The sequence below is a fragment of the Gambusia affinis genome, linkage group LG05 (assembly GCF_019740435.1).
Source record: "Gambusia affinis linkage group LG05, SWU_Gaff_1.0, whole genome shotgun sequence".
Classification (NCBI taxonomy): domain Eukaryota; kingdom Metazoa; phylum Chordata; class Actinopteri; order Cyprinodontiformes; family Poeciliidae; genus Gambusia; species Gambusia affinis.
The window spans coordinates 19,062,964-19,078,477 of NC_057872.1; the positions used below are offsets into that span (position 1 = coordinate 19,062,964).

The 15,514-nt window shown below is 39.9% G+C and overlaps 1 protein-coding gene across 2 annotated transcripts in view; it reads right to left on the reverse strand.

Annotated features, from left to right (window-relative positions):
• Positions 1-4,758: 4,758 nt before the first annotated feature.
• ephb6 (eph receptor B6) overlaps positions 4,759-15,514 on the reverse strand; it is a 59,841-nt gene continuing 49,085 nt past the window's right edge. Inside the window, exons 6-19 of one of the 2 annotated variants that reach the window (XM_044116956.1) lie at positions 13,591-13,746; positions 12,964-13,235; positions 11,892-11,973; positions 10,763-10,887; positions 10,506-10,668; positions 9,822-9,936; positions 9,668-9,723; positions 8,340-8,456; positions 8,004-8,251; positions 7,711-7,929; positions 7,472-7,621; positions 6,892-7,076; positions 6,650-6,808; positions 4,759-6,052 (exon numbers count right to left, since the gene is read on the reverse strand). In XM_044116956.1, coding sequence (XP_043972891.1) covers positions 5,947-6,052; positions 6,650-6,808; positions 6,892-7,076; positions 7,472-7,621; positions 7,711-7,929; positions 8,004-8,251; positions 8,340-8,456; positions 9,668-9,723; positions 9,822-9,936; positions 10,506-10,668; positions 10,763-10,887; positions 11,892-11,973; positions 12,964-13,235; positions 13,591-13,746 — 2,153 coding nt within the window. In that variant the 3' untranslated portion in view covers positions 4,759-5,946. The remainder of the gene's footprint in view (positions 6,053-6,649; positions 6,809-6,891; positions 7,077-7,471; positions 7,622-7,710; positions 7,930-8,003; positions 8,252-8,339; positions 8,457-9,667; positions 9,724-9,821; positions 9,937-10,505; positions 10,669-10,762; positions 10,888-11,891; positions 11,974-12,963; positions 13,236-13,590; positions 13,747-15,514) is intronic. The other variant, XM_044116957.1, reaches the window with a different exon arrangement.

Sequence of the window (15,514 nt, forward strand, 5' to 3'; positions counted from 1 at the left end):
AGATGTTTTTTGTGAAGCAAAAATGCTAATTTTTTTTAATTTTGCATCAGTAAAATTAAAACGAATTAAAAACATGCCATGATTTTGTTACAGAAGTTTGCACACCCTTAAACCAGCATTAGCTTCATCACAAAAGTTTTCCTTTCAGCAGTCAGTCATTCACGCTTCCCATGAAGTATACTGAAATGGATGAACCTTGAATAATAATAATTCAGCTGTCTTAACTAAATTCTCTTTACTTTTCTTCATTTGCGTCCTTCAGCTAAAGCCATTTACAGAGAAATTACAAATGTCATTGTCTAAAGGTATCAGTCAGGATAAGGATGCATGAGACACCGAGTTAAGTAACCGCTTACTGAGTAAAATGTGAGACAAATCAATAAAACTCTTCAAAATCACTGACAAGACTGACAGGGGAAGCTGCCAAGAGGCTCTGCAGGAGGAAATCATCCAGATCTGGCTAAAATTTTGCTTGTGATTCTGTTGTAATCTGATAAAACGAATCTTAAATTTTTGGGTAATTATCCAACAAGTACATTTGGTAAAGAATCAACATTGAGCCTCACCAAACAAACACTATTCCTTATGTCAAATATAAGGAATAAATGCAGACATCAAGTATCATGCTCTGGGGCTGCTTTTCTGGCGATGCAGCAGTTTTACAGTTCGCTTTTATCAGGGGAGATTAAATTATGACCAAATATGAGCTGGAATTGATCCAAAACTTTGAGGTTTTTGTTTGAAACCTAAATGTGAAAAGGGACTTCATATTTCAGCATCATGGAGAGTCTGAGCTTACATTAAAAATTGTGCAGGATTGATTTGAAAGAAAAAAATTTGAGCCAGGGTCAGAATTATTTATTATGGTCTTCTTTTTTTTTTTACATCTCAAAGAGGAGAGTGTAGACTTTACAGAGGCCATTACCAGGCCGATCTGCATTCCTCTGAGTTACCAACAAAACCTGCATGGCCGCTATAAAAATTCTGCTGCTTCATGACTGTCCTCACATAAAGGTCATTGCTTCGGGTGAATGGTTAGGAAAACCGGTTTGGAAATTGCTCGAATGCAGGATTGTAATCTAAACCTCACGTCAAATCATGCAGGTCCAAGCTGCAGGATCTTTTTAAATAGGTTTAAAAGTTGGAGAAATTGCTGGAGAAAGGAAGAAGACGACGTGATTTTTCTGCGTGTTGCAGCTTGCTCTAGCAAACACTTTGCAAATGGCTTCATTCACTGTGATTTAACATGTTGGGCACCATTCATGTGTCAACAGGAACGATCACAAAAACGGTAATTGCTGCCGTTCAAAGACCATAATGATCATTTAGAGGAAGGCAGCGTCATCTCCAATATGGCCTTGTCACTTTCCTCACAGAGCATAAAAACAAAACAAAAAGTTTCATTTGTAATAAGAAATTGAGCTTTTATTTAACAGGTTTTATTCCAAAACAGCCACATCGCATGTAAACTACTGATTCAGTAGAATTATACGTCAATCTGGTCACCCAGGTTGTAGTGCAAGAGTATTTTCCTGTATCATTTATAGCTCGTGATTCAGGTGAAGAGGTTAGCCGCAGGATAAACAGGGTTTAGGCTGACACTATAGGAGGCCCCGGTGATGACTGCGCAAATGGCCGTCATTTCATATTGTGGAGATAATAGCTGTTTACCAGACAGGGAGCACCGAGTTTTAAGCACTGTCATAAAGACCAGAGGCTTCCACGCTGTTAATGTCTTTATAGGGAAACAATAACACCATAAAAAACACAACTTTGTGGTTTTCATGCAAGTGTTTCAGGACCCAGGCCTTATTAATTTGAGCCGGGCCGCCGCCGAAAACATTCATTATATCTGTAGCTGGTATATTTAAGACAGTTGGTACTCATTCAAAACCTCGTGTTACATAATTATTATGTAAGAGGCGCAGCAGCGAAATATAATTAATAATAATAATAAAAAACGTACTAAAGTTTCAAATATTGATTGTTTCTTGTATTGTTAGATTTAAACATCTTTATATGTTTCTGAAATATTCAATTATTCCACAATGATATATGAATCTTTCTCCTGATGGCACCGTTTGGTCCGATGGAAAATTCCACGTAATCGGAGTCTCACTCTGAGTGTCTCTAACATACCTGGAAATGTACAACAAAAAAGACAATTTAAAATGATAAAATATGGTAAAAGATTCTATTTCTGGTGGGGAATAACGTAGGACATCCTCACATGTATTCCTACCTAAAATGACTGAAATTATGTGCATTATGTCAGGTGAAGATGGTTTGAAAATGTTTACAATCCGTTCCTGGGAAACCTCAGACTATTACTTTAGTGGAGTAAGAGTGAACAGCATTCTGAAGCCCTCTGACCAAAGACTGTGGCAGTTCTTGAGTGCAGTAAGGGATTTGAAGAATGAAAAGATCCTCCAAGTTCAGACATCCATTCATCCATTATCTTATGCTTAATCTGGGGCTGGGTCAAGGAGGCCACAGTCTAAACATAGAGGATAGACTTCCTCCAGGAATCCCAAGACCAGCAAAGACATGGTCCCTCAAGAGTATCCTGGATCTTCCTCTGAGTCTCATCCTGGTGGGAACACGTCACCAGATCCTAAAGCTCCTCAACTGGCTCTTATTGATGCGGAGGAGCAGCGACTCTACTCTGATCCCCTCGTGGATAACCGAGCATCTCATCACGTCTCTAAAGGAAAGGTCCAGACATCCAAAAACTCTGCAGATGTAATTATGGAACCTGTAGCAGCTTCAACTAAACCCTTGGGAAAAAGAAATAAAAGATACCGGGCCGAGCCAAAACCTGGATCTTGTTTTCATTGACAACGATCATTTGAGATGATTTGAAATGGTCATAACTCGCTCATCCGACAGAGAAATGGGTCAGAATCTCGTCAGACAGATATCACAGACTGGTAAATGTTAACAGGAGGCATCACACGGAAGCTATTTCTGCCAAAGTCTGTTGATATGATGAGGCTGGAGATCAAAATACTGAAAAATTCCCCCCTCATTTGTTTTGAATAAAAACTGAATTCTACATTTATTAATGAAAAGAAACTGAAGACAGTTTTGTATTCCACCTAAAACTACTTTGCAGAAAGAAAGGTTCTCATTTCTAAATGTCATTTTGTAAGCCAGACCCATACCCAGGTTTGCTTTGGGAAATGTTTCCACAAATTTACAATATACTTTCACTGAATATATTTTGTGTTACCAGTCTATAACAAATATGTTTTAAGTACAGTTTAATTGATATCCTGAAGATTTTATTTTCAAAAACATAGATTTTATTTGGTATGAATGCAGAGTAACATAGTTTGCAAACCATTTGGGATAAAATTTTAATGAAACCAAAAATTATCTACAAATGTATCAGGTTATATCATAACCAGGTACTAAAATAAGTGTCATGGCTAACAGAGGGGTCACCGACTGCCCTACAGTCGGTTGTATAATGAAAATAGGACATGCGGGTGAAGTAATATGATGTGTATGCGATCTTGGTTTCATTTTAGATCTGTTCTGCCATCAGCAGCTGGGGGATATGAGGGCCACCAGGGCATGTGTCTGCATTGGGACTGGTGCTGATCCCAACAGATCCTAAGCTGAGATTCTCCTAAAAACTGCTGATCTGTGGAACAAAAGGAACAAGTTCAGTCTGAAACACTGTGAAGGTTATGTCACAAGGTGAACTATCTTTTTCTCACAAAGATGGTTGTATTCAGGATATAGAACACGTTGGACATTATTAAAACCTAGGTATTTATGGAAAACTGCTCAAACTAATTATATTAAATGTTTCAAAAGGTTTTAATAGACTTCATCTGAGACAGGCTCATTTAGAAATTGCATTAATCATGCAAAACTGTTTCCATAATTGCGACAGACTGGCGACCTGTCCAGGGTGAACCCCGCCTCTCGCCCGGAACGTAGCTGGAGATTAGAACCAGCAACCCTCCTGACCCTATTAGGGACGAAGGGTGTTCAGAAAATGGATGGATGGATGTTTCCATAATGTAAAATGGGGAAGTTTAAAAAAAGATGAAGATATAATTTTCTTAGCCATAGTATTATGACTATTAATAATTTATTCTGCTAAATAAAAGTTGCTGTTGCTAGAACTGTTGCCTTGCAGTACGGAGGTCCTGAGTTTGAATCCCAGCCTGGAGTTTGTTTTCAAAGAGTTTGCATTTTATCTCTGGGTTCTCCAGCTTTGTCCCACTGTAAAAAAACTTGAGGGCGATTCGTTTTTGTAAAATTCCTATTAGGAGTATGTATTAGCTTGTTGTTTTTCTTTACATCAGCATGCAGTGGACAGGCAGTGATCCCCTAATTTCTTGCACAGTTTTTTTTTTTCATTTAGAGAAATAAAAGTACAAATACAAAAGCCTGCCACAATTCATAGATTTTGTAAAAAGATTTGAAACCATTTTCTTCTTAAGTTACAATTAGGCACTGTGTTATGTAGATCAGTCACTTAATACCCCAAAAAATACATTTCTGTAAAAATATGTTTTGTTTATGGAAGATGTATTAAAGCTGAAACAGTGGAAATTGGTTGAATAATAACTCATTACTTTTTCTTCTATTTCGGTTCTGTGATTTATAGAAAACTTTAATACATCACCTGTACATCATTAGAAAATTGTAAATTATTTAAATATGATTATCAACAACACTAAAAAGTTATTAGAAAAACTTACCATGTTAATTTCATTAATAAAGGAAAGAATAAACAACGTTTTCTTTTTTTTTTTTTAAATAAAATCATATTTATTTTACAAATTTGCACAATTACAGAATAGTGGTGAACCCTCATACAAATAAACTGCTAGAAGTGTGTGTAGCCTGACACACTCATCTCTAACGCATCCACACACACACACACACACACACACACCCACACACACACACACACACAATCATGTTACAGCAAAAATCCTGGTGGACATAACAGCACAGTCTTCCTTACAACACACACACAGACACACACGTGCTTCTGCCAAACTGCCACAAAGCATCTTGCTCCCTCCAGGTGTAAATCAGATCAGATTTTCTCCGTCTTTCCCATTTCTCACATTCACCATGCTCCAGTGACGGGGTGTCTTTACTCAGGCAATCGAATGAAACAGAGGTGAAGTGTGAAATGTACACATACGGTGCTGCTGGCTTCTGTTTCTGTCACGGTTCTGGTGAAATTTTAATGTGGGAGATCTGCTGTCACCGAGGACAGAGAGGACCGTTAAGAGAGGAGCTTCTTTTAGACCCTGGATTTGCCTTCTTAAAGGACACAACATGGCTTAGAGTGTTCATACAAAAACATTTTGATTCGAGTTTTCCCAGTGTCTTGCTGACTTTGGTGCCCGTTTGCTTGAACACTAAACAAACTTTATGTTTTTCTGAAAGCAAAATTCAGCCACTGTAAGCTGTTAGGTAGTTTGGTTGTTTAAGTAGAGAGGAAGTGATACAGCTTTACAAATAACTAAAAAAATAACAAAACCCTTGATTGTCTTCACGCAATTCTTTGTGAGGAAAGATCTCCTTGACTTTTTTTTTTGTTTAAGAAAATCTTTTTTGTAGTTTTACTTCACTTGGAACGGTTGAAATAGGATAGAATCTCAGCGAGAAAGGGCAAAGAATGATGAAGAAAAGACAAGTGAAAAGCACAGGAAAAAAGAAACGTTAAAGCTCTCTTCAGAAATTTTACAAACCTCAGTTTGACCTGGACTTCAGCTCCCATGGTGCACCTTTCTTCTGTTTTTTTTTCAGTGGGAGGGCATTCTGTTACTGTGGTGTTTCAGGTTTTTAACAATATACAGTTCAGAGTCCCGCTTCTTTTTCTATTTCTGCTTAAAAAGTTCCCCAAGAAATAAAAAGGACGAGTGAAGGGAGGTGGAAACGGGGACAGATTGTGCTCTGGCTTCGGTCTCAGACCTCCACCTGGCCCTGCGTCAGGTGGGCCCTGAGCTGCTGGGCTGCGCTGAAGATTTTCCTCTGATGGCCCAACAGGTTCACGCCAAGGTTCTGGACATCTCTGAACGAGACATAGAGAGAAGGGCAGTCCAGTTAGCAACATGCACCAATCAGTTCAGGTGGGTCATTATCCAGGCTTTAGGTCTGCAATTTCAGACGCTCACTATCAACCTGCTAATCAACCTGATAATTGTCTTGTTGGAACTCATAATAGTTTCCCGGCGCAAACCATCAAAATTTTGATTTTGTTCTAAGTTGAAAATTGAGGCAGAAGTCCTTCTTAATGATTATTCCATCCCCTTTGATGCACCACAATGAGATCTTCCAACCTGAAAACCGTAGCTCATCACCAAAGCAGAATGATTAAAAATATCAAGGGAAACATGAAAGAAGCAATTACAGAAAGAGCTTGTTTACTGTGATACCCAATAAAATGGTTTTCCATGGATTATTAAGAAACACAGAACTGAATTTTGACATGCAGGTTTTTCTTTGTGTTTGTTTTGTTTTTTTTTGCTAAAATATAACAACTAAAGAACTTATTCTTCTTGAAAATAGTACCTTTTGATCTCATGATAGAGCACGAGAGCATGCAAACGTCTCACAAGAACTGCGGAATATTTTTCAACCTAAAATTAGAAATGACTCTTGTACTTACTCCATAGTGAGTATGCTGACTCTGTCTAATGTGTCTATGTTTGCCCGATCAAACTCCTCCTGATATCTCTCCATCCTCAGCGCTTTCAGCCAGTCGCCGACAGTCGCTACTGCCGTTAAGTCTGTGGGCGTGGGGCTGAGCAGCGGTTGCGAGCAGCTCCTGTGAGCGCCGAAAACAAGAAAATGAGATGCGTTATTGCTGATGCTGATTGCCCGGCATGTGTTTTGAAGCTGCTTTCTCACCGAGTTGGCTCGGCCTTGAGGGAGGCAGGGTGCCTGATGAGCCGATCCAAAGAGGAGAGGAGCTGGTCGAAGCCTGGCCGCTCTCCCCGTTCGGCCTGCCAGCACTGGAGCATCAGGGAGTGGAGGGCAGGGGGGCAGTTGTGAGGTGGAGGGAGCCGATACTGATCTGCTACCGCCTTCATCACCTGCAGACACAGGCACCGAATGTACAGGTTACGCACGGATGAAGAGAGAAGAGGCTCCCAGAAAAGGTCAATCTGTGCTTGTAAGAGCATTTGGAGGAACACCATGGAGATTTTAGCGCTTTGGCGTTTTGTGAACTACTAATATATTCAAGAAGCAGAGAAAAAGGGAGCACATTTATTCTGCATCAGCATTTATATGTAATATCAAAAATATGCAAAAAATAGAAATGTATACAAACCCTCTGTGAGTTTAAATGTAATAAATGTAGGCCTTCTGGAGAGGGTCTACATTTTCAGGGGGGGAAAGCAGTTCTGCACAGTTTGGGAGAGATCTTCTGGACTGCAATGAGTATGCAGTGTGCTCACCAATCACTAAGTCACGGCCCCATCCTCACCTCTTGGTTGCTCATGTCCCAGTACGGGCGCTCTCCGTAGGACATCACTTCCCACATCAGTATGCCGAAGCTCCAGACGTCACTGGCTGTGCTGAACTTTCGATGTTGGAAAGCTTCTGGTGCGGTCCACCTCACAGGAATCTTACTGCCCTGATAGAGATGACAGATCCACACAGTCAGACTGACAATCATTGATCAAAGAAGTCAAACGAAATTAAAACAAAGGTCTCAGAGCGCACCAGAGAGGCGGTGTATGTGGGCATGTTGTGATCCAGACCCCTCATGAGTCTGGAGAGGCCGAAGTCAGAAACTTTGCACACTAGGTTGGAGTTGACCAACACGTTTCTGGCAGCCAGGTCTCTGTGAACGAAGTTTCTCTCAGAGAGATACCGCATCCCCGCACCAACTCCCCTGAGCATCCCAACAAGCTGGAGGACACTGAACTGACCTTCGTTTTCCTGCAGAGGAAGCAGGGCAGAAAATCTGAGTTGTCTGATGGTGCAAATGGCAACAAAACAAGATGTTTTCTCACCCTGAGGAAACCATCCAGTGGTCCGTTCTCCATAAACTCTGTGATGATCCTCTCCGGAGGAGTCCGCGTGACAACCCCCTCCAACTTCAGCACATTGGGATGATCAAATTGTCCCAGGACGCCCGCTTCACTGAGAAACATGCCCTTCTCCCTGTCGGACGCCCCCCAGCGAAGAGTCTTCACAGCCACCAGCACTTCCCTGCGGCCCACAGGACGGTAACGTCCACGAGACACTTCACCAAACTGGGCTGAATGGGGACAGAGCCAAACCAGTTAGCCGGAGCTGAGAACTTTACAGAACTTTACAGGAGAGATTTAGGAGGATATCAAACCAACCTGCACCAATCACCTCCTCAATCTTGATGTGAGAAGGCTCTATTTCACGGGCAAATTCTTTGACAGCCTCACTGGGGTCTTCATAAGTAGAAGGGTCCACATAATACTTAACACCACCTGGAAATACAAATCAAATCTTAGAAAAGAAATCAGGCATTTTAGCCACTTATTGACACAAATCCCAACACAATGATGGGATGATCTTTAAGAATTTCACTAATCTACTCTTTACAAAAATAAATATTAATTTCATTTATTCAGAAAAAATATTCAGCTATAGATGGATTACAAAAGTTTTAAACCATTCTGGTGATATTTCTGGACGTTTTGCTATTATGTCTGTGCCTCATTTTGTGGAACAGTTTTGGTTGTTTTTTCTGTTTTTCTATTGGCTTGTGCTTCTTTCCCTGTTTGATTTGACCCAATACAACCATAAAATGTACATTTCAATATTTGGAATGTTTCATACAAACAATAGTTCAATTTATATTCCACTTTGGGTATTTTGTTCACATTTGGAATAACATGTTTTAAAATCTACTCTGAGTCTGCTGTAAGTAAATGTGACTGGCACATTCAGAGTTAATTGGGTTTGATCAAGAGTTCAGATCTACTGTTTGAACTGCATGACTCAAATATGCAGCACAAATATAAAATCCTCAGAAAACCAGGAATATGTAAGCACATTCTAAGTTATATTTGAGTAGTTTTGTTGTTCTCTGCATTTCTTGAAAATGGTTTACTATCAACAGAAATACACCAACATGAAACTGTTCAGTAAATTGGTACAAAATTGCTTGTTTATTAGTATGCCTTTGAAGAAGTTTGAAATGAAATGACAGCAGACCAGCACAATCTGGGGACACAAATGAGTGAAGATGTTTGTTATCTCTAACCCCACGCAACCCTTTTCATCCAGACTGTGTTTGTTTCGTACTCTTCTAAATTTTTAACCAACTGATTCCTTTGGGTCTTTGAGTTTCATTATGTAACATAGCAGTTTCTTGCTTCACCTTTGCAGCTTTTCTGTCAGCTGTTTAGATTTAGATTGTCTTATTTCTTCTGCTAAGTTTGAATGTTTTAAATCTGTGATTATTTTTATTTGTTTTTCTCGATTAAATCGCCAGTTTCTGAAAACCCTTAAGTTTTTTCTCTACTGTCTGGTTTTTACCTGTCAGAAAAACAAAGTCTGACAGTGTAGTAAATGTAGCATTTCTAAAATTTTATCTTTACCAAAACAAAAACATTTATTCTAGGAGGTATATATATACATACTTATGCATATATAAATAAAACTAATAAAGTTTCAGTAAACTAAATATACTCACCACGATTACTGATGTACCTCTGAAGCCGGTCGCTGTAAGGACTCTCTCTCCTCTTGCTGCAAAATGAATAAAAAGCATGTCAATTTCTAAAATAAATAAATAAAAAGATAATTGAGAACATAAAAAGCATGAATGCATATTCTTAAAGACTTACCTGCGAAATACAACCACGACAATGATTGCTGCCACCACGAGGAGAAACGCTGCCCCGCCCATCACTGAGCCAACGAGCAGAGGGAGCCGGTTCTGGATCTGCTGTGAATGCTCCTCTGTGGGAGACACAGCAGGACAGTTCAGGATCAGATCCAAACCTCTGCTGTTGAACACATTCAATTTGAATGCCCATTTTTAGCGTTTCCATCTGAAAAGATTTGCCCTTGAAATTTACCTATGCTTAGTTATCCTATAAGTTGTTTATGTAAGTTGCTTTGTACGGTACAATAAAAATAAATGATGTGCAACTTGTTTCAATTTGTCAAAAGCCTGTTTAATGGAATTATCAGGTCTAGTTTTCAAAGTTTAAATTTATTTTTAAATTAATATTTTGAAAAAAAGAACAAAAGAAAAGGATTTTTTTGAGAAACCTCAGTATGAAACCAACTAACAACAACAGCAAAATAAATAATCTAATCCTAAATATTGCATTGCCATAATAATGCTAATTATTATTACATGGACTATACTTCCTTCCTAGGAAATTCTACTATCCATCCATTATCTAACACACTATCCTTGCAGGTTTGCTGGGGGCCCTGGTGCCGATTTCCAGCAGCTGAAATCCCCCCAAGTATAACAAATTATTATTATTATTTTTTACTGTGATAACAAGTTGAGGTACCAAGCGGCAGCGTTGTGAAATAGATGGTGTTGCTGTATGGGCCGTAGCCTCGTTCATTTCGAGCTCGGATCTGGAAGGCGTAGATAGAGCCGGGAATCAGGGAGTTGACGGTCACCGTGTTGGTCTCGCTGTACACCGTCATGGCACTGTCCACATCTGAACCCTGAGGTACGCAGGTGAAGAAAGTCCTGTTCATTTTCTCTAGCCAAGTAAAACATATGTGAAAGTTATTAAATGTGGTTTGTTTGCAAACATGCCTTGTCGTAATATCGTAGCTGGTACTCCAGGATGTCTCCATTGGGTCGATCCGGCTGAGGCCACGAGAGAGTGATGGAGTCTGGGGCTCGGCTCAATTGGTGCAACATGGGAACTGTACTGGGAACTGTGGTGGACGAGACAACTCTGATCACTCATGTATAAATGTTTATATCTGGTGTGATGATAATGGCTTACAGCAAAAGACAACATAAAACACAATAAAAAAAACAATAAAAATGTTTTACTACACAGACAGTCACTGAAACCCTCCACATACCGAGGGTAAGTCACAAAAGGTCAGAGCTGGCTGCTTAGAGAGTACTGATGAGTGTAAGAAAAAAGTGCAGCAGAAAAAAAATGCACAGATTTCTCAAGCCTTAAGAAGGTTGTAAAGTCAGTTCAACTCTTTAATTCAAGAGTTTAGAGGAAATTCACAAAATATAGACTGCTGCTGAGTCAGCGCTGTAAGAGCCAGACACATTTAAAACATGGGATACAACCATTGCATCTGTGGTGTTGAGCCATCCCTGAATCGGGGACAACAAGGAAGAGGGAAAAGTAACCACCTGGGGGCGGTATTACTTAACCTGTGTGGGATGTTCAAGAGCGTCTAAATGTGGAGTTTTATGGAGCGTCAAGCAGGATCTTGTTACAGTCACTGCGAAGACAAGGCGACTCAAGCTACAGAAAACTTTCTTTTTACTTAATCACTAATCTCTCGAGGCCCCTACACTGGGTTGTTAGATAATTTAGATCAATTAAAGTTCACGTTTCTCGTAATTGGCTTCTTTGGAAGCTACAAAAATCATGCACTTGATCTGTACCGCGCTTAGCTTTCCTTTTGTCCCCCAACTAATTTGCTTTCATCTCTCTTTCTGTCTGTCTCTTTGTCTTCCCATCTCTCATTCGTCCCTTTCTTCCCACTCGGAGATCATAATGAGATCTGACAGCACGCTGAAACATTGAGCGACCCCTCGACTAGAGAGCGGCAACAGAAAAGATGGGGCTGAAGCACCAAAAGAGATAAAAGAGGAGGGCAGAGACCCCCACACAGACACACACAGACAGGATCCACACGCGCAGAGCTTCTCATTTTCTTTCATCTCATCCTCTCTGTCCCGTTCTCACCTGACTGGCTGGTGGTGAAATTGATGCTTGTGTATCGAGCCGGAAAAGGACTCAAAGATGAAACCTCATTCATTGCTTGCACCTGTCAATATGGAGAAAACACACACTCTGATGTGACATTCAGAGCCAACGCTGACATTTACGACATGCGTGAGAAACAAACACAGCCACGGAGCATTCACCATGTCAAGTCAACACAGCCTAGTGAATGGGAAATATCTCCTCATAATGAATAAGAAATAGGCCGTGATTCCAACTGAGCTGCATGTAACTAAATAATAAATGTGTGTATTTGATGATGCAGGGCTTTTAGATTAATTCAGCTCTGAATCGTCCTTATGTGAACACTGAAAAGGCCTTAGCACTCACATGAAGGTCTTAAAGCCCAATTTACAACCTGTTTCATTGATCAGTCGGAAGAGAGAGAGCCAGAAAAAGAAAAACTCAGTAATTAGAGCATGTGCAGCTCGAAGGAGAGGAGAGGCTTATGCTGAAGGAGCGAGGATTTTGGAGAAGGCCAGAAAAAAGTTGAGCAAACATAAAGAGCATGTTGTTCAAACTGGAAAAAATTTCAATACATAACCTTTGAATTCCTGAATTGATCTACAAATAGATATACAAAAAATATATATGTATTTGCATTTTTTCTGGAGATTTAGAAGTTGGATTCAATAAAGATTGCACATTTGAATGTAGTCCACAATATCTAACAAAAATGTAGTTGTGTGGAGCTCTAACGTGGCTTTGAAAGTTGATTGCAACATATGCTTGTGTGCAATTATTGGTCTTCAATCACAACTTCGTCACAATATGTTAAATACAACTAACATCATTCAGATGTAGACCACACTCTGACCAACAGGTGGCAGCAAAACACTTCCTTTACAAGTCCTACTGTGTGTTGAATATGCATCAAATGGCACCTGAGCTGCTTTAACACCATAAGAGTTGTGAGTAAAATTTGTGACTAGAGTTAACACAAGATTAAAAACTAGATACTGACTAGTTCTTGTCACTGGGTTATCTGGCTGAAACTACAGCATATATCTTTAATCCCTAAAGAGACCAGTACCTGTATGAGATAAGTGACCCTGGTCAGCAGATTGTTGAGGGTGACTTTAGTCTGCTTCAGGTTGGTCTGTGATGGACTGAAGGTGACTCCCTCTCCACACCAGGAACAGGCAGTTGGGTTGCTGAAGGTGGGCGAAGGGCAAATGCGACAAACTACCCCGTACCACACTTCACTGCGGCCTCCCATGTCCACGGGGGGACGCCATCTTAAGGAGACTCCTCCATCGCCGCTTTCATACTCCCATGTCGGAGATACTGGAGCAGAAGGAGGAGCTGAGGAAGAGCAGAGAGAGCAGGAGGGTTCGGCATGTATAATACAAGCAGGGGATACTTAGACTGAAGCATCTGGTGAAAAGTTTATGACACAAGAAAGGTTTCATGCTGGCAAAGCCATTTATTCCTGTATAAAAGTAATGGAAAGAAGGTTATAAAATAGCTTGACGGTGATGCATTTCTTAAGTGAGAACAGCTCTTTAATACTTCTCAGGTTTGTCTTTTGTAGATGCAATCCATAAAACAAGATGGATTTGGTAATTGTAACTTGATCATTTCCACAGTTTGACTCCAGGGGGCCCCTTGCACATCTCCAAGAGAGTTGGGCATAAACAAACAAACACACAAGGCTCACTTGTGCAGGCGGTAGAGTTGGCATCGTTGGCTGCACGATAAAAGCCACTGCGACATTCGCACACACTCGATCCCTCCTGGCTGGTTCTGCTGTTGGACGGACACACAGAGCAGGGATTGGAGCCAGACTCAGACTTGAAGTAGCCCACAGGACAAGCTGCGGAGAGACAGGAAAGGGCACAAAGATGGTTGAGTACTTTCACAATGAAGAATGATACAATAAATGTGGTCGCTGATCCTTGTGAGCCATAATCCTACAGAAGTCTTAAAGCTTTGAAGAAAAGCGTTGGGCAGAGCAACAGCACAATAAGCTCTGGATATGTGAACCAGACAAACTTACAATCACAAAAAAGATGCATTTGTGCAAAATTAGGAAGTGATCACAGTTATTTAGTCCTTTTTTAATACGATTTCTTAAAATCTATTCTTCATTCTCATTGCTAAGACAAGAGAAGGATGCCAAAGCTGTAGAGCACCTCCACCTTGTGATTTAATTTTTATAATGCAACTTCACACCAGCAGCAGCTAAGAACTTCAGATTTACTGGAGATGACAACAGGAATGAAGTTCCTGATGTTATGATAAAGGACAGACACAAAATTAACACCAGATTTCTTATTGCTGGTCCTGTTTACACACAATCTAATGTTAGCACTGTAGCTGCTACAAGAAGTTAGGAAGTCAGCTTATTAAAACACCCAAAACACAGTGTTCAAACCTAAGTTACTGGAGAGAACATGCAAACTTAGTGCTGAAAGTCCCTGGACTAGAGTTGAACCCAGAACATTTTTGGTGCAGATCAAAACAAAAATTAATGATGATCCTTGATTGGTTCCAAGCACCAGCTAATATTGTAGTGTGTTCAGTAGCATTGTGTTGAGGTATTCCAGCTTCCAAGCTGCATTTTCTTTAGAATATTTTAGATATGGTCTACAACAGAAAATCCTCAAATAGTTTTGAGTCAAATTCCACAGGATATGGATGGATGGATGGATGGATGGATGGATATTCTGTTCCACTGGACAGAATATCCTTGAACATATTTTAATGTTACAGTGTTAACAAGATGGAGTTTATTCGATCAGTGAACACATATTAAAGTGCTCCCTTGTCACAGTGACAGCATTTAGATGATAGGAGGGAACAAAAGGTTTGCTATCTTCAGGGTCAATGGTGTTTATATTAAGTCTGAAGAACACTGATGCAAGAAGCTGTTTAACAGAAAACAATGTTTTCCACAGCATGCTTTGACATGATTGTTCAGGCTGAGAATAGGGTTAGAGAGAGCAACACATTCAGCAGATAACAGGAAGGTTATCTGCTGAATAACCTTCCTGTTGCTCCTGTTGTTTTATCCCGTTGGCTTCAGATTGTCCTCTCACACAAAAACAATGGATTTTAAATGTTGTCAACTTTTTGGAAATCTCAAAGTGAGGAGCTGCATTCCCTATAAACATGATCACTACCATTTTAGTTACAACAGCCATGCTAACTCTGCAAATTGCTAATATAAATGTTGATGATATATCATTTTGTTCTTGTTTTAATTGAGTAAAAACCGATTTTACAAACATACTGATGTTAAGAAATAATGACCACACGCAACATGAAGGTGAGAAAATAAAACTATGAATCCTGCTGTTCTATGTTCTTGTATTGCAGTTCTTAAGAGGAAATTGGTTTGGCTAAAAGTTGTATGTGGAAATCAAAGCTTTACAAAAAGAAAAAAAGATTGGAAATCAGACTAAAAAATCTGATCAGTGCATCAGCAGTTTAACTGTGGCAAGTTAATCTCTCAAGTAAATCCATTGGCTTGTGCTGAGTTGGCACTGAACTATTGAAAGTACTTAAAGAAAAGCCTGGAGTAACTAAACAAACTGATCACATATGGATATTTTGTGAATGCTGAGTCTAGATTTCAAGTT